This window comes from Acinonyx jubatus, chromosome E1 (genome assembly GCF_027475565.1).
Source record: "Acinonyx jubatus isolate Ajub_Pintada_27869175 chromosome E1, VMU_Ajub_asm_v1.0, whole genome shotgun sequence".
NCBI classification, from domain to species: Eukaryota; Metazoa; Chordata; class Mammalia; order Carnivora; family Felidae; genus Acinonyx; species Acinonyx jubatus.
This window is the reverse complement of record NC_069397.1, coordinates 47,017,215-47,036,112: the sequence shown is the minus strand read 5'-3', so window position 1 is coordinate 47,036,112 and position 18,898 is coordinate 47,017,215. Positions and strand designations below refer to the sequence as shown.

The 18,898-nt window shown below is 50.7% G+C and overlaps 1 protein-coding gene and 1 non-coding gene across 5 annotated transcripts in view; both read left to right on the top strand.

The window, feature by feature from the left end:
- The window catches only part of PRKCA (protein kinase C alpha), a 393,952-nt gene extending 375,688 nt beyond the window's left edge, over positions 1–18,264 (top strand). For 2 of the 4 annotated variants that reach the window (XM_027048026.2, XM_053212629.1), the window contains 4 exons: positions 1,811–1,918; positions 4,455–4,595; positions 11,865–11,912; positions 16,635–18,264. In XM_027048026.2, coding sequence (XP_026903827.1) covers positions 1,811–1,918; positions 4,455–4,595; positions 11,865–11,912; positions 16,635–16,799 — 462 coding nt within the window. In that variant the 3' untranslated portion in view covers positions 16,800–18,264. Of the gene's footprint in view, positions 1–1,287; positions 1,415–1,810; positions 1,919–4,454; positions 4,596–11,864; positions 11,913–16,634 lie in introns of those variants that run through there. The other 2 variants (XM_027048028.2, XR_008294375.1) reach the window with 2 other exon arrangements.
- On the top strand, positions 11,087–11,193 carry LOC113596098 (U6 spliceosomal RNA). Its single transcript, XR_003416808.1, has one exon. It is a non-coding gene; the product is annotated as a U6 spliceosomal RNA (small nuclear RNA).
- Positions 18,265–18,898: the final 634 nt, after the last annotated feature.

Genomic DNA, 18,898 nt, shown 5'->3' with positions numbered 1-18,898 from the left:
TTGGCCAGTGCAGCTCCACTCACACCCGAAGGGTGTCCTGCTCTGTTCTTTCTAGGTTGAGGTGGCACAAACCGGCTGACCCAGGTGACCATCTGCACATGCAAGCGGGTGTCTGTGCCCAGCTGCCTTGCCGTGGGGCATCCAGGCACCATGTTACTTCTGCCCAGGGACACTCACCATGGCGGGCTGTTCCTGCTCTGCTCAGAGCATTTTAGTTCTTCTCACCCACCTGCATGCTTTGGCCAAATTAAATATTCTTTATACCAGGTGCTTGCAGCTGGAAAAGAGGCCTATTTATTTATATTTCTAGACCAAAACAAAACAAAAATAATGGCACCAGTCCCAACCCCCTGCTCTTCCCTACCTGGTCCCAAGGTAGGTTCTTGATAGACTTAGTGGCTTTCCCTTTGGTGGGTGTGGCTTCCGTGTGCTGACCCCACAGGTGACTCCTGTTCAGGGCTGAGGGTCGGGGAGGACTAAGGCTGGGGGTCAGATGAGCAGGTTGGAATGATCCAAGTCGTGGTTCAAGGGGAGCACTCTGCTTGGTTCCAATGCTCTCTCTTACTCGGAAATGCTCGACAAGAAGGGATATCCTGCTGACTACTGCACAGCTATCTGTGGCCCACGATACAGTTTACATTCAAGCTGGACTCTGCATTAGCAGAGCCCTAACCATGTCAGCCAAAGTGACGGAGAGTCCTCTCTTCCACGAGAAGGAAAATGCAACGAGATTGAAATACAGGGCTTCTCTGAATGAAAGCTGACCCCTGGTCTGCCTTTCTTCTGCTAAACCCAAGGTTAGCTAAGCCAGAAAGAAACATTAAGAAATGGCCCATAAACCCACTTATCCTGTGTACTGTCCCTCCAGAGTGACAGGTAATTTGCCAGACCTCTTGGGATTAGAGACCTGCCGGAGGAGAAAACTTGAAGGACGTCCTGAGCTCACCTGCTCCTCCCAAGAATTCTGGCAGCCCCTTCTAAGACCGTTCATGTGCCTTAATAAAATACCAGTGCCACTAGGCACCGCCCTTCATCAGGCACCTGATGGTTCCGTGATAAACTAGCAGGAGTTTTGCAGACTCACCAGGGAACCCCATTTTACAGATCAGAAAACTGCATCTTAAAGAGATGGGTTGCTCGCCTGTGGACACCCAGCTAAGAGGTGGTGGAACTAGAGTTCTGGCCCAGATCCTCCTGACTTTAAAGCCGTGACCTCCTATAAACCCGGTTGAAGCGGAAAGGGAAATGTCCAGTAGAAACTAAGCTCCCGTCACTACCACCATGCAGGTGCCAGGCTCCCGACAGAGCAACTCCCTGTTGGGTCAGAAGGGCCCTGGTGTGAATTGCTGGACCTGAGGAAGTCCATTTTGCCCGTGTTCTGATGGCCCCATCGCCCCATGCTCAGAATCCAAAGGTACTGGCATTCTCCACCTGCCCCTGCCCCTGCACGCAGAGCCATCTGTAACCTAACTTAATTATAATTAAATTTTTTAACACATAATTACAAGATTAATGGATTAATTATAATTTATTTGCAAATCATTAAAAGCATTACTCAAAAACATTTTCCCTAAAGATGGTTTTGGGTTGCCCAGGGCAGGATAATTAAAGAGACAGAGGAAAAAGTGAAAAACACACAACCGCCAACCTAATGAAAGATAATCAAATAAACCAGCAACTTCGCTGAGCTAACCCTGCAGCCCGTGGTGCGCCGGGAAGCCCTGTCTGTTTCTTGGCGCTGAGTGGGATCTTCAGGCGCCATGTTTGAATGACTCTGCGTGTTTTCCCATGTCTCTGTTTTCTGGAACAGCCTCCATTTGATGGCGAAGATGAAGACGAGCTGTTTCAGTCGATAATGGAGCATAACGTTTCTTACCCAAAATCCTTGTCCAAGGAGGCCGTTTCCATCTGCAAAGGAGTAAGTAGATCTGAATTCTTTTATAATTACAGACCAAGGGGGTCGACTGGGGAAATCCCTTCCCCACACTTCTGAGAGAGATGGTGGAGAGACTGCAAACCCATGCCACTCATTTTTGCCATCAAGGGCTCCAGTGTGGTGACCCCCGGGGAATAGTGGGAAATATGGCGGCCTGGAAAATGGGTTCTGGTCCACTGGACTTCCTGGAACTCTGGCCCAGGCAGCTAATCGCGCTGTTTTAGTTTCTCATCCACCTCATGAAATTGTGGTGTGAGTTGCCAGAAGTCATCTTGGGCGCTCAGAAAACGTTGGTTCTCTTCCGTTGCCTAACGTGGTGTGTCTTGGGTCATTCTTCATCGGATTCTCTTTTTTTGAGATAAACTGTGCATGCAGAAATGGGCACCAACTGTCAGTGCATAGATCAGTGAATTTTCACAAAACTAACACACCCATGCAGTTGCACTCAGGTCAAGAGAAATAATGTTTTAGGGCACCTGGGTGGTTCAGTCAGTTAACCGCCTGACTGATCTCTCAATTCACAAGTTTGAGCCCCGCAGCAGGCTCCCTGCTGTCAGCACAGAGCCTGCTTCTGATCCACTTTTCCCCATCCCTTCCCCACTTGTGCTCTTTTTCTTTCTCTCAAAAATTAAACATCCAAAAAAATTTTTTTTAATTTTTTAATGTTTTTATTTATTTATTTTGAGAGCGTAAGCAGGGGAGGGGCAGAGAGAGAGGGAGAGAGAGAGAGGATCCCATGCAGGCTCCACGCTGTCTGTGCAGAGCCTGACAAGGGGTTCAAACCCATGAAACTGCGAGATAATGACCTGAGCGGAAACCAAGAGTCATACACTCAACCGAGCCACCCAGGTGCCTTTTTTTTTTTTTTTTTTTTTTTTTTTAAAGGGTGCCTGGGTGGTCAGTCAGTTAGCGTCTGACTTGATTTGGGCTCAGGGCATGATCTCGAGGTTCGTGAGTTTGAGCCCCGCATTGGGCTCTGCACAGACAGTGTGGAGCCTGCTTCGGATTCTCTCTCTTCCTCCCTGTCTGCCCCTCCCCCGCCTGTGCTGTCTCTGTCTCTCTCAAATAAAAAATAAATACATGTTTAATTAATTAGAAGAGAGAGAATGTTTCCGACACCCTAGAAGCCCCCTCCCTTCCTGTCCCACAGCTCCGCCCCTCCCCTTGAGGTAAGCAGCGTCCCCACTTGTCCCTGCATGGATTAGCGTCACCTGTTCTGAACATCACACAGATGCAGTCTTGCATTGGACGCTTCCCCGGACCTGGCTTCTTTCAGCCAACACTGTGATAGTGAGATTTCTCCATTTCCTGTGTCTGTGGTTCCATCCTGTCTTGCTGTGTTTCTTCCGCTGTGTGACCACAGCACAGTTTATCCATTCGTGTTATTGCTGCTGGGCCTTTGGGTTGTTTCCACATCAGTTTCGGGAGCCGTTACAAACAGAACTGCCACGAAACTTCCAGGTTGTGTATTTTGGGGAACATACGAACTGCTTCTGTCGAGGAAATACCTAGGAACGGAAATTACTGGCTCATGACTTGGTCTGTTTTTAATAGTCAAGCTTCAGGCCACAAAATTATTGTCAGACCCAGTGAGATGGAAAGTAACACGCTGCTAACATTTTCCGGTAGGTTTGATCGGTTGGGATGCATTTATCACCTGTCTTCCAAGGGCCAGGCACTGTTTGCAAATCTACACAGGGAGAGCTGGGCCCTGCCCTCCAAGCTGGTGGCCCGTGTTTGCCTCCACGTCCTGCACTAGGCACGTGGGAATTGACTAGTCACCTGCTGGTCCTGGCATTTACTTTGCCAAACCCGCGAGTCTTCGATTAATACGGTTTGGTCCAAGCAATAAACAGGCATCTGATGCTTGTTACTAGTATCACATGAGATGCACAATTTTCAGTGATGGCATACCTCTTCACACACGTACTTCTATAGACATCTGGGAAGGCAGTTCGACACAGATAGTGTATGAAAACACCTATTTAAATTCCTCTGGCTGTGGGGCCAGATTGTCTCCCTGTTTCCTTTATCATACAAATCACTATAGAAAGACCCATACTATCAGCACCGTATCTGTGAGTTGGGGGTCAGTCTGCACAAGCGGCTGATTTCTTGGGGTGCTCTCCAGGCGTCCACACGGTCTGGGCTGGGGGACAGAGCTGCCGAAGGGAAGGCATTATTGTCCAACATTCTCTTTTTCTCCTACTTTTTGTGCGTGTGGTGGGGGAGGGCGGATTTTTTTTTTTGTTCAGCTTTTTTGAGGTAGAATCGACAAACTTTGTGCGATACGTCTAAAAATGTGCTACCTGGCGGTTTGATATGCCCATCCGCTGCGAAGAGATTTCCCCGTATCAGGTAGACATGTCCCTCCCCTCACATAGTTAGTTACCTTTTGTTTCTTCGTGGGGAAGATTCTTAGGTTCTGTGCTCTCGGCACATCTCAGTTATACGATATGCTGTCGTCACCTGTGGCCACCACGGTATACGTTGCGTCCTCTTTTCTGCTGCTTTCCAGCTGATGACCAAACACCCCGGCAAGCGGCTGGGTTGCGGGCCCGAGGGGGAGAGGGACGTGCGGGAGCACGCCTTCTTCCGGAGGATCGACTGGGAGAAACTCGAGAACAGGGAGATCCAGCCGCCCTTCAAGCCCAAAGTGGTGAGTAGGGGGACGTGGCCTGCTCCTGAGCCCCATTTTCCCGAATCCAGAGGGGTCGTCGCGCCCTCCGTTTCTCTGGAGAGGGGAGGCCGGTGACCCCTGACCTCTGCGGGGTGGGGAAGAAAAAAAGGCCAGGTACCGGCCTTGCCTTCAGTCTGTGGCTTGAGCCCCCCAGATTCCTGCTGATTTTCAGAGTCGGCACAGACCCAGCAGGGACGGGGGCCCGTGCCCACCAGTAGGGCGGCTGCGGAGTGCCCCCCCCAGAACCGAGAGAGCGGTGGGGGCACACCTGCTTTGGGGATCGGGCTTCATGGACTCACAAGCCCAGCGGGGCTGTAACCGTTGCTCCGAGTCCTTGACAGGACTTCTCGTGTGTGTGTGTGGCTCTCCTGGGTGCGCCTTGCACCTGAAGCATAACCAGAGTTTAGCCAGCTCCTCCGCAGGCCCTGGCTGCCCTTCCCTCGCTGGCCACGGCCTCCGCTGCAAGGAGTGGGTGCCAGCCACCACTCTGGCTTGGCCACCTTTGTCGAGACTCTTCCCACAGGACTCCCGTTCTGTGCGCGTGTTTAACAAACCCCGGGCGCCAGGCCCACCCTGTCGCTCATTTAACCCTCGCAGCCAACCTACAGAGTGGGTCCTGTTGTCTCCAGTTTACAGTTGAGACAACTAAGGCACAGAGAGGCTGAGTAACTTGCCTGAAGACACACAGCTGGCAGGCGGTGTTCTGGCACCGGGACCTGTGTCCTTCCCCCCGCTGCACCATCTCTCCGTCTCAGTGACCGCCGTCTGCCAGGCTCCTGATTGTCGGTGGTAACCAGCGTCGGCCGGTCTTAACGTTTCTATCCCTAAAGGGGAGCCGAGAGTCTTTAAGACACGGGCCTCCTCACTCATACCACCTGCCGCTTTTCAGTGCTTCCCAGGGAGTCTCCATTACCCCTCCGCATCCCACCTCTGGGGGCCAGCGGATCGTGCCTTCGAGCTCTGCCACTGCCTCTGCCGGCACTGGGCCACGACCTCGGGGCCCCTGCTCCCGAGACGGCGGAGCAGCTGTGTCCCACAGCCCACATCTGTCTCCTCCGACAGGCACCCGTGAGCAGGCAAAAGGGACCCACCTGGGGTGGCTGAGTTACTGACTGGTTGGCACAAGCTTTATTCTTAGAGCAGCAACTTCCTCATCAAATCTGCTTATGTGTCCTCTACTCCAAGAATAAAACTGCTGGTGGTAAGCCCACTGCTACTTTTCCGAGATATTCTTAGAACAAACTGAAGGAAAACTAAAATTAATCAGGTCAGTTGACTTCGTCCTGAGTCATCGTTTCAGAGAGGACCCTTCTGTGTCTGCCACCCTACCTTCTCTTAGCCCGTCCTGGACACAGGTCCCAGGGGGTTCTCCCTGGATCCCTTCCCTTCAGTCTGCAAAACCTGGTTTTAAGGGGGCGGGGGGGCGGGGTGAGGACAGTCATAAATTATGCTGCAGGCAGTCTCAGAACATTCTGTTCGGGATTTTCTTTTCTCCCTTTTGTGTGTATCTAGCCTTCTTAAGTATAAAAGGTCCACAGTAGCATCAAACACACAGTTTCTTTACGGGACCAGCGTAGACATCCCACACTGACCCTGTTTTAAGTGTTAAACGAAATACCATTACTTGTCTGTCACTTTCCAGAAAGAGGCGAGATGCAACAAAGTCAGCCACAAAACACGTCTCCTATTTATTCCACTTCATCCTCAGGAGAAATTGTGTATTTGCGTGGTCTCCCCCTTTATGTGGGCACTGCAGCCCTAAACTCAGATGTAGGGGAACAAGAGGGCGACATGGGTCCAGGAGCCAGAATCTGACTGAGCTGTTCCCCGGGGGCCATGCAAGTCACTGCAGGCAGAGTTCGACCGCAGCAGGGAGTTGAGCCACGAGCAGTGTGTGTCTGTTTGTTTATTCCTGGAGTGCGGCTCTTTGGTGTTTTGTTTTGTTTTGTTTTTAACGAAGGGCTAGCTAAAATCAAAAGGAAGAAGCAGTTTCCTCTGGCTGTGAAGCGGCCCCCAAGCTCACCTACAGAAGCCGGAATCATGGACCAAGGCCCTACAGCCGGAGGGTTTCGTGTGAAGGGCCCGCTTGGCGGGAGCTCTGGTCAGAGGGAAAGGAGAAACGCCCTTTGCTCACAGTGAGTTTTCCCAGGCAAAAGCCCACGTCTTGCTGGAGACCTTATGCAGAAAAGGAAGGAGCTGGAAAGCATACACGGTGACAGCGGACAGGACAGCAGGGGACGCGAAGCAGTGCTGGGGGTTAGGAACGAGCAGCTGCAGGAGTGAACCGCGGACTTTTTGTCCCAGGGCAGAAGAGACTCCAAGGCTAAAGAGGTCAACGAGAAAGTTCTGGTTCCCGGGAGAGCTCAGTTTCCCTCAGTCTGTACCCCACGCTGCCTGTCTACACAACATCAGAGTTTGGCCCCCAGTCTCGGGTGAAGGGGGGCGTCTCCACAGCCTCAGAGGGACCACATGCCACGACCGTCCGGGCGGCCGGAGAGGACATTTACAACAGCAGAAAGCCGGCTGCGTCCGGATGTCACCGAGGCCGCACAAACTCCGCCTGGGGTGAACACGGCCGTCGAGGAGAGCTAGCGACGTGTTAAAGTTACCCTCTGACGTTCCCCCCCTTCCTCGGGGACAAGCGCCATTCCCTGATCCAGAGCTAGTTGAATAGTCAGAAGAGTTTCCGGGTAAAATACCGAGCGGAATATTCTGAGGGGCGGTTCTGTCGTTTCAAACAGATGCTGCGATGCGGGCCTCGCTGTCGCGGCAGAGAAAACCGGCAGGAACGGTGCTGCCCGAGGCTTTGCCCGTGGGCCGGGAACCCCTCTGGGAGAGCGTCCCCCCTGTGAGCGGTGGCGGTGGCCCTGGCTGGCTAAACCAGTCTGTCTTGGGGAAGTTTGCTCCATGCTTTTTCAGCAAGTGCCACTGAATCAATTTCCCTGAGATTTATCGGATTAAGGACCGTTCCCTCCTGGTGCCCGGCTCCCGTGGTCCTTGCGAATGCCAGCAGTAAGGCCCCAAGCACCCCCAGTTATCTGCAGGGTGCTTCTAGAGATCAAGTTTGTGCTTGTAACTCGGATGCTCATCTTTGCCTCAGCTTTTAATTTTCCTTGGACTCTCCAATGAAAGATGACTCCAAAATCACGAGGTGTGGGTTTTTGGTTTTGAGAGTCGAGGGAAGTCCCAGAGCTTATGCGGAGCAACCAGGGTTCCCGTAGTACCCCGTCTTTTTTAATTTTCCTGCCTAACAGGGCAACGGGGTGGCTCAGTCGGTTAAGCTCCCTATTCTCAGCTTCCACTCAGGTCATGACCTCATGGTTTCCAGCCCCACATCGGGCTCTGTACTGATGGTGCAGAGCCTGCTTGGGGTTCTCTTCCCCTCTCTCTGCCCCTCCCCTGCTCATGCTATCTCTGTCTCTCTCAAAAATAAGTAAATAAACTTAAAAAAAAAAAAAAATTCCTACCTGCAAAAGTGATATCACTGAAGGTAGACCAGAATGCCACTGAAAATGCAAAATTTCAGGATGGGTGAATCCATCAGGAGGCCCCACCCGGAACGTTGTATCTCACGGCTGGAGGCTCAGAGGCACCCAGCCCAGGCACAGACGTGGCAGCAGGGGGGGAAGAGCCCGCAGGAAGCACGAACCTGCCCCGAGGCGGCCCACCCTGGGAGAGCCCAGTCCTGGCAGCGCTGTCCCCCCAGAAGGCCACCGTGCGCAGTTGTGAAGGTGGAGGTGATTTCCTGGAAGATGGAACAGTCACTCATGTACTGGTTTATGTCGTAAAACAAAAACAAAACCAGCTGTGTTGTGCTCTCCTGGAGAGGAGGCAGCCACATAACTCTCTCTTCTTGATGGAAAAAAGGCACAAAGCGGGCTGGTTTCTGTTTTCTCTCAAAGAGAACACAACAGCAGAAGAGCCTCTGATCCACAGACCCAAGGACCATCAGCGTTCGGAACAACAAGGCTGGGCCATCAAAGAGGCTTATTAATAACGTTCAGCAGATCCATGTAAGAAGGTACCTTTTCTTAAAGTTTAAAGCAGATCTCATTCCTGAAAAGGCTAATGTTCAGTCGCTGAGGGGGAAATGCCAGGGGCCAGGCGACCTCCCCATGGCGTCAGATAAATGAGGAGGGGGCCCCCGTGAAAGGGTGACGTAGCCCAGCCCACCTGACCCAGCATCTTGAGATCCCACCAAGAGAAGGAGCGTTCATTGTTTCTGTCTTGCCAGAAAAATCAAAGGCTGAGTGCGCCCTTGGAGGCACACGTGAGCCCACGATTCTGATCCAGTGTTGCTTTGAATTGGGTAGGCTTTTACCCTGATTTATTATTCATGTGAATAGAGTGCCCAAGAACCGTCTTCAGATGCCCATTCATCCTGCCCATGATAAATAACAGTTCATGGAACTCTCAGAAGTGGAACGTCGATCGATTTTTCGTGTTTGAATTCTGTCCATTGGCACCGAGGAGCCGAATAGCTAGCTCACAGGCAAGCCAAAAGCATTCACGATACTTAAATGGTTATTCGAGAGAGAGAAAGATTAATCTATAAAGTTAACACCGAGAAATATGTTCTGGAGTTGATAGATTAGCAGAGCACTTTGGGAATAGTCCTGTCTGTCACGGAGAGCCTTTCTGGGGAAATTGTTGTCCTTATTTTATCAAAAAGAGAGAGGGGGGAAAAAAATAACTTTCATCAGGACTTTGTCATTCTTGGAGCAAGAGCCAAAGAGAACAAGAACAGTGAGAGCAAGTGTAGGTGCCACTGTGGTGTGATTGCACGGTCAGGTTCATTTTCCCGGTCACCTCGAGATCTAGACCACTGCGATGAAGGGCATGTCGCAGTAAAGAGAGTCAGTGAGTTTTGGGGTCTCTCAGTGCATATATAAAAGTTATGTGTACTCTACCCTGTAGCCTACTAAGTGTGCAATAGCTTTGAGTCTTTCAAAAAAGAATGCACGTACCTTAACTGAAAAACACCGTGTGGCTAAAAAATGCTAAGTGTCACCTGAACTTTGATCAGGTTGTAATCACTGATCACGGATCGCCCTAACAAACACAATAACGATGGAAATGTTTGAAATACTGCGAGGATGACCGAAATGTGGCGGAGAGACCGGAAGTGAGCAAATGTAGTTGGAAAAATGGCGCCAATCGACTCGCTTGTTGCTGGCACGCCACGGACCTTCTGTTTGTGAAACACACAGCATCTGTGGAGTGCAACAAAACAAGGTGTTTCTCAGTGTCATCAGCTTGTTTAGGAAGTTGGATGGTGGCTTAATTATTGAAGTCAGTGCCGTGTGCCTTTTTAAATCTTGAAAAAATGTATTTTGAGATAACCTCCAATTTCAATGTTGCAGAAGAGTTGAAAAAAAAAACATAAAGAATTGCTGTATTCGTTTTACCCAGATTCCATACGTGTTAACACTTTACCACCTCTGCTTTATCATTCTTTCTCTACATCTCTGAGCGTGCATGTGTACAGATACACAATTGTGTGTGCTTTGTTTTTTGTGGGGTTTTTTTTTTTTTTTTTTGGAACCATTTGAGAGCAGGTTGCAAATGCGATGCCTCTTTACAGCTACATGTTCCATATGGATTTCCTAAAACGTAGGACACGGTAACTGTGTTCTTCTTAGTAATCGCTCTGCAGAGGTCGTTATACGGAGCCGCAGCCATTGGGTAGAAGAAGGAGGGTCTTGGAGCAGTTGTCTAAGTGCTCAGTGCCTTGGGCTGCTTGTCCTCCATTCTTTCAGGTCACAGGTAGGTTCATTCTCTCAGCCTTTCAGTAGTGCCAGCAAGAGTGATGCTAAATAAAATTGAGAGATTTCTCAAGACTCAGGGAGCTTCACCAACAACATGTGAACACTAACCAGCCTTTGGAGACCGGAATCGGCCACCTCACGGTGTACTCGGGTGTGACGTAAGCCTTTAAGCCAGCCTAAGACCGCTCCTACTTGGTTGATGAGAGGCGAGGAGTCTGCCTACTCTCTGATTGCTACTCTCCCAAATGCTTTTCTGCTGGAAAGAAAAATGGGAAGGAATGAGACGTTTAAAATCGTAATCGATATAAATAAGCGGCTCTGTTGCAAGCCTCAGGGAGCTTCCGTGGTGATGGATGGGATAAATGCAGACCCCATGTGCCTCAAGTTGTGTGAACTGACGACCTCCCCTTGTCTGCAGTGAAGGTTGCCGACAACACTGGTCGTCACAACATCTTGTTTTGGAAAAGGAGCCTTGAATCCTCTAATGCTGGCTGTTCCTAAAGAAAGACCAAATGGAGCGCAAGTTTTTGCTCCATAGAATATGGTCCGGGGTAAGCCAGAGCCTTTCCCTCACGGACACATGGCTCTGACACCTGCAAGAACCCACGCATTTAATGGGTGGCTTATAGCCTGTGTCTGTCAACAAACCCATCAATAGAACCGGTTCCCTCTGGACCACAACTGGCCCTGAGATCGGCCCTAGTGCTCACTTCAGCAGCGCGTCTACTAATATTGGAACGACGTGGAGAAGATTAGCATAGCCCCTGCACAAGAATGACACGAAGCTTCCTGAGATTCACTCTGAGGCAACAGATAAGTACTTGTTTGATTTCACCTAAGAAACGAAAACCTGTCTCCAGTCTCTCACCACAGGTGATGTTGGCAGGAGGTGAAGGAGGTCCTAATCCCTTTTTTAAAAAAATGTTATTAAAATAATAACTAGGGGCGCCTGGCCGGCACAGTCAGTTAAGCATCTGACTCTTGATTTCAGCTCAGGTCATGATACTATAGTTTGTGAGTTTGAGTCCCGTATTGGGCTCTTTGCTGACAGCAAATTCTCTCTCTCTCTCTCTCTCTCTCTCTCTCTCTCTCTCTCTCTGCCCCTCCCCTGCTCGTGCTCATTCTCTCTCTCAAAATAAATAAATGTTAAAATACTAACTCTGTGGTGAAATAGTTAAGATGGACATAAAAATGACAAGACACTATCACCCCTAACCCCAACTACTGGTCCCACTATTCACCGTCCCTTCTGTAACCTTTGGAAAGCTGTATGCATGTGTGATCATACACACAGCGAGGTACCACGCATCCCATTTTCCATCTCGCGTCTTTCACACGGCAGTATATCTGGGAGGTGTTTCCGTGCCAGCGCGTGTGGGTCTGTGGCACGCTTGACACGGGCCATTCTGACCCTCAAGTTCCCAGGGCAGACACTGACTCTTTTCCAAATACTTTTCCTCTGTCCGTTCTTATTCTCCAGACTTTCTGTACCAAAATGCACTGGCTTCAGTGGTCATCCAGGCCTTCGGTGAGCACATTTCCAGATCCTTGGGTGACTAAACGAGCAAACTAACCCCACTTGTTAACCCTGAGCGTGTGCTCCTGCTTGTGTTGGGTCATGCACGGAAGACCGTTCCTCGAGCATGCTGATCTTACAAAGGGCTGCTGCCCGAGACCCCAGCCCCCTCGCTGGATGGTTCCATGGTGTGGACACGACCTCCCAGGTGGCCCAGAGCAGAATATTCGCGCTCATTTCTGCTGCTGGTCATTTAAATGAAGTCTCCGCCCAACCACGAGTCAGAAAGCTGTGCACAGACGTAGGCAGTGTTCTTACTAACGCTCCACTAGGATCACCACACAGTGGGGCTTGAAATATGGGTTCCCTTAAGACGACGCCTATCCTGCTACATCTGGTAATTGCCAGAGATGTTCCCCACCTCTGTAAGTTTCCTTTCTCCTTCCTCCGTCTTGCAACGCGCCTTTACTCTTGCTTTGTTCCGCGCTCTGCCTGCTCCTTTGGGTTTGCTTTGTAATGGCAGTGTTTTCGAGCTACTCATACTCACCCTAATTCCCATACCAGTGACCGTGGGGTTATATTCTACATGACTGAGACACCAAGGTAAAGGACAGAATTGAGACCAACACATGTATTGTGCATTCTCGGTGGCCTCTCCCAGGTAAGAATCACGAGAAGCCGACTTGCGCGGGACCGGCTCAGTCTCTCCCCACGGCCCTTCCACAGGGGGCACAGGGCTGTGAGTGGATCGTGTGCTGCCCAGAGCCCTGGATGGGGAGCGCCGTGACCCCAAATTCCACCTGGAGCCTGCGTCTTTCTGTGCTTTGTCACCTCTGTATCGTGCCTGACTTCTGGGTTCATTTTATCAATTATGATTTTACCAAATGGATAAGAATGTCAAAGCAACAAAGGAGTTATGTCCTGAATCCAGAGCTAAGGGAGGCAGATAGCTTATTAATAGTGTTACCAATAGTGTTCATTCCTCCTTCCCCTATTGATGACATGCCCTGTACGTGGGTGCGTGCTGTATGTGCTGTGCCTTAGGGCTGTATCGTGCCTGAGCATTTAGAAAGGATTGCACACTCTCGTTCCCTCGATCCGCAAGATAGCGTTGGAAGGTGGATGTTCTTCTACAAAGAGGTGCAGTGATTTTCTGTATCATGGGCTTTTGACCTCTAGTCGGTCCCTCTCCCCACCGTACCTCCCATTTTCCCTTGGGGGTCAAATGCAGCCCTGTAAACACCGACATCCTGTGCTCTCCGCGAGTACCAGAGGACCTGCCTGGGCTCACACCCAGGCCCAGCCGGCTTTGGGCTGCCCCCTGTTGCCCTCCTCACCTCCATCTTTGGTTTCACACCAGTGACGTGGTCCTTCATATCCCAGATGGCAAAAGCCTCGGTTGGCGACAGGCGTGGGTCGCCTCGGGAGGTGAGGACGGTGCGAGTTGCCAAGAGGTTTTGCTAACACGTAGCAAATGCTGCCTGCATCTGTCGTGGGTTGTCAGGTGGCATAGGGCTCAGAGGCCATGACCCACGCAAACCTGCCTGTTGTCGCACGCTATGGTGGAAGCTGCCCTTCCAGTGGCCGTGGTAATAACCTTCTGCATCATCCCTGAGGAAGGTCGCAGTCATTCACAGGCAGCACCAGTGCCTCTAACATCCAAGATGGCACCGGAGTCCTGCCCACGAGCCGACAGTTATGAGTAGGGTTGGCCCGCAGACAGCAGGAAGAACCTTTTCTATGTTTGAAGTACAGTAAATACCTTGCTGAAGTCTTTGTCTTTTCCCCAAGGATCCAAAGAGCACTGATTTTCATTCTCCGTTTCAGCCATCGATGGGTGCTGATTTGAGGATGGTGGCACTGCTCCACACAAACATCTTGAAAAATGAGTAGGTCAAGATCATCTCCAGTTTGACTTAAAGGAGATTGTCTCTTTCAGGGCTAATCTCACGGCGTTGTGGAAGGCTCATCTTTTTTTTTAACCATTAAGAAACCCTCCATGGTGGAAAAATAGACTCTATTTCTCATAGTACCAAACCTACGATTAAAATCCCCCTCCCCTGCTCTTTGTGCTGGGGCGGGGAAGCAGCATCCGTCTGATAGGAGCTCCCTCAGAATAGGAAGTTCTTCTGAGTCTTGGATCTCATCTGATCCTCAGGTTTAGCCTCCAGCGTTTCTGGGGCTTTTCTTGCCCATGGTTGGCTGGAATACACGAACGGCTTTTTGATTCCTTGCTCCCAGCCTGCCCTTTCACCTCAGTGAATAGGTTTAAGAAAGGTTTTTCTTTGCCGGAATGTGATTTCTCTCTCTTCAGGGTCAGAGAACATTCTAGAGTGAAGTAGAGTGGGAAGGAAAAGGAGGAGGTTTCCGGAGGCAAGCAGTCTCGAGACCAGCAGTCCCACCCCCATGCAGTGTGAACTCCAAGCAGAGCTTAGACCGGCCTGGTCTCCGGGGGCCCCCTTAGCTCTCCTGGCAACCGAGGCTCTAAGCAGCGACGGGTTCTGCCCCACGTGTTACCATTCTTAGCTCCGCAAGCTGCCGCAGCCCTTAGGAGTAATTCTCCCCAGGCTTCTCGGTGCTGATGTTTGTGTGGTCCCCTCTTCGGATCTTGGGGCGTCTTCTTTTAGTTCTTTGGTTTATGTGGCAGTTGAGCCATGGCTTTTGGAATTCCCTTTGGAAGATAATCTGCGAATCCCCTAAAAATGGTACTCCCAGGAAAGGTCAGACCTGTGCCATCTTTTCCCAGAACACATCCACAAGCCTAGGGTTGCATGGACGGAAGACAGTCTACCTGGGCTTGCCTTCCTCTTCCTTTTAGAGACTTCGCCTTTTAGTTTTCCCGGAAGTTTCTTCTCGCTCACCTTTGCGTGATTAGTGAATAGAAAAAGAAATGCGAACGATCGCTTTTTGAGGGAGTGCGTGTCCCAGCCTCTGGGAGCACCTAGAGTGGATTTCCATGAAATCTTCCAGGTTGTGGGTATTGCTTAATCACGTTCCCAAAAAACATCGTCCTCAAATACAACTGCCCGTCTCACATGCGGGAGGCGGGACCCATGTGACGAGCAGGCCCAATCCTGGGGCCTCCGTAGAGTGGCTGCAAGGGCCCCACACAGTCCTCTGGCTCCCTCCACACCCACATCCACATCCCCACACGGTAGTCACTGTGTGGACTCTCCCCCCCCCCCCAACCCTGTTAAGAGTGGGTGGCCACTCACGAAAATGAAACCCTCTCCCCCCCCCCCCCAGAAGGGGAAGCCGTCAGTTATGAAGACCTTACTTTGGACTCACGACATGCTTTCCACTGCAACAGACTTAGGAGCAGGGTCTATTGGATGATAAGAAGGTGGAAAAACCATAATGAAGCTAGATTCTCAAAGAGGCCTTCTAGAAGGTGGGAAAGATGTAAAAGAGGAGGTGGGAAACTACCGTCTGTGAGACTAAACCGGCCTTACAAAAATAACAGCAACTCTTGTGCTCTCACTGCATGCTGGGCTCTGTGCAAAACACTGCACCCTTAACCTTCATAGCAGCCCAGGGAGGGGGCACGGCTCTTCTGCCCCTTTCACACTCGAGGGAGTGGGATAGACCCCACCACCACCACCTTCGCAGTTTACCTGGAGCTCTCCGGCAAAGATCCAGGAATGCCTGGTTAGTTTAAAACTGTGCTAACTCAGAGCTAGTTAATGTGCCTTATGATTAGTTAATTAGTCAATGCTGCCCTATGATGCCAGCAGGCAGAAGGGTATCATTTGCAACGTGGGGAATACCATTATTTGTATCACCGGTGCAAACCCACCCCTCCCTGTCTCAGAGTCGTGTGGGGTCCTGGGGACTTCAGCACGCCACAACCCTCGGAGTGGCTGAGCAAGTGAGGACACCCCTGCCCCCCACCCATTTGGGGTCAGGTTCCCAAGCGGTGCTGTGCACACGGCCGTGTTTCTCGGAGCCTCGAACAGGGCAGCTCTGCCCCCAGGCTCTGCCCGCAGCCCCTCCTGCGTTGAGCGCCCTGGTGGACCCTGGAGGAGTGGAAAATCCAAGACAGACAGCAGGCTTTGCTCTGCCTGCTCAGGGCACCAGAGCAAACCCCCTCCAGCCTGAGACCACCCACGAGGGTCAACCTATCTGCCGGTTGACCAGACAGATCTAGATACACTGAAGCCCAGCTGGGCCCAAGGGTGAACGGCCCAACCTTGCCACCACACCCCTCTCAATGTTGGTCGAGTGAGGTTTTTAGGACTTCGCAGTTGCAAGCACAACACAGCTTTCACCTTATTACAAATACGGTCGCAAAGAGCCGGGTGCGGGACAGTAATCTCAGCCTCTCGGTTCCGAGGTTGCTGCCTGCGCTCCCACCCAGCATCCTAGCCTTTCACCGTGGACAGTGACCCGCGGCCCCGGGCATGGGTATCCTGCCCCTCGCCCGCTTGCTCTAAGAAATGACAGTGAAATCAAACAGGCTGTGTCCTTGCTGCTGCCTTTCTGTCAGCAGTGCCTTTCCATGGAGGGGTTCGGTTCCGAGGGTATTTGAAGGTTTACGACTGAGTGAGTTTGCGTTTTTGTTTGCTGTGCCCGGCTTTTGAATCCAGTAGGTGTGCAGGTTCTCCAGAATTCTTCGTGCCTCGCCAGGCCCGGTTGGCGCGGGCCAAGCTCAGCCTTGCAGAGGCCTCTCGGAAAGCTGCTGCCTGTACTTTGGTAAAAATTACTGACCTGTCCTTTTTTCTCTCTTCTCCACAGTGTGGCAAAGGTGCAGAAAACTTTGACAAGTTCTTCACGCGAGGGCAGCCTGTCTTAACACCACCTGATCAGCTGGTCATTGCTAACATAGACCAGTCTGATTTCGAGGGGTTCTCGTATGTCAACCCCCAGTTTGTGCACCCCATCTTACAGAGCGCAGTATGAAGCTCACCACCGAGAACTAACGCCTCCCCAGCCCCCAGCCCTCCAGCAGTGGGAAATGATCCTTAACCCTAAAATTTTAAGGCCATGGCCTTTTCTCCCGTTCCAGATGGAGGCCTGAAAATTTTAGGGTTATTAGTCCAAATGTGAGTAACTGTTCAGGGTTTCTGTCTTACAACCAAGAACGTTATCTTAGTAGAAGGCAGTATCATGTACAGTGTTCAGTTTAAGTGTGTAGAAGTCACATCTGGCTGTAGGTTAACCCTTCCTAAAAAACAAACTCGCCCCCTTTTTTGGTACGGTTTGATATATTTTCCATGCCCTCTGTCAGTTTCCACCATTGGGATTCCCCCAACCAGAGATGTTCAGATGAACCCGTCCCGGTCCAGTGGGCAAGAAAATATCTCCACCTGAGATGTCTTTGGACTCCAAGAATGGGGACCCCAGAATGTGAGCCAGGCGGGATTGGGGGTAGGGGAGACTTGCAAATGCCCGCTGCTTCTGTTCTCTGCCCCAACGGAAACAGTCCCGAGATGAATCAAGTCCCTACCGGTGAGTCGTTTGCAAGCTGTTACCAGACGTTGACTGTCTTAACCCAATCATGGTTCAGTGATGACCGGTTTTAAAAAACAGACACCTCAGAGGAATGTGGGTGAGTCTGTCAGCTGCCCTATTTGGATGATAAATTATCTCGATACTTGCATTTCTTTCTAAGAGGCCAAATCTAAGAACTTTGCTAAATCAGCATGTGACATCATTTCAGATCAAGGATAACCCAGTGTGTGTGTACGTTCATTTTAATCTCTGGGAGATTATTCCGTGATCCAGGGTGCCATCCGCAATCATGCCACTACTCGTGAGTGTTGTTAGCCAACCCCCACCCCAACCGATATTTTGCTGCCTACTTCCTAAGAAGCTGAAGCATACGCCCCATCCCCTTTTGTACTTATTTATTTAATAGGCTGCGGTGTCGTTGATGAGAGTATTGCTGTAAAGTAACTGAACAGAGTGTTGACTGTAGCATAAGTCTCCATCGATCGGTATCTCTCCCATCTCCAGCCCCTGACATCCACTAAGGGACGGAAACCAATACAGTTTTGGTCCCCATTTCCAGATCATGTTGAATGGCACACCTGGAGGTGTAGAATCAGGAAAATCTGGATGCGCATCAGCTCAAAAGATATTTTATTGCTCGAAGGATTTTAATATGTTTTGCAAATGCATCATGCAATGAATTTTGCATGTTTATAATAAACCTTAATTACAAGTGAATCTATATTATTGATATAATCATATCAAGTATAAAGAGAGTATTATAATAATTTTATAAGACACAACTGTGCTATATTTGTGAAGGCTCTTGTTTCTAATCTGCTTCTATGATTAAGTTTTAGCCTAATTCCTTGCTGCCTCCTGTCCCCCCACCCCCACCCCGTGCATACCCCGCACACTGGCACTGTATCAGATATATTAATTTCCTGTCGTAGATCTAATTTTGAAAACGAATGGCTCTTTTACGTGCTTGATTTGATTCTACCTGCAAACAAAAGTTTTGTCGTCGGGGATCGTCTCTGAGAGGACACTCTCTCCCAGCTCCTTAGCAACATCTTCTGTTCTGGTTCCTATTCCACTCTTCCTCGTGGGGACAGCGGGAAGTGTCAGACTCCCGTACGTCTAGTGTGTTCGGGCAGGTGTGATGTTGTTGCAGCCCCTGGGCTGGATTTGTTTGGTTTTTCCTCTTCAGCTTTGTTACTGTTAGTGGCTCGGGGTGGGAGGGACAGGAAGACGCCTTCTGCCACGTGTGCTTGGACGCAGCAGAAGGACTCTGTCCGCCTTGCCGCCCCCGGCACGACTTGCCGTTCCCTCCAGCACATGACAGACTTCGTGAGACAAACCGTCCCGTCCAGCCGCCCCTGGGAACCGCCATCCCCTGGCACTAACCGGCAGACTCTTTAGAAGCTGCAGGTTTTCTCCCACCTGTTGCTCGAACTGGCCTTTCCGGTCTCGGCGAAGAGCACTTCTGTGGTGAGATGCTGTGCTAACAACACAAGGTCCTCAGAGAAGCCAGCCTCCTACAACAGAAAGAACATGGAAGCAGGGAT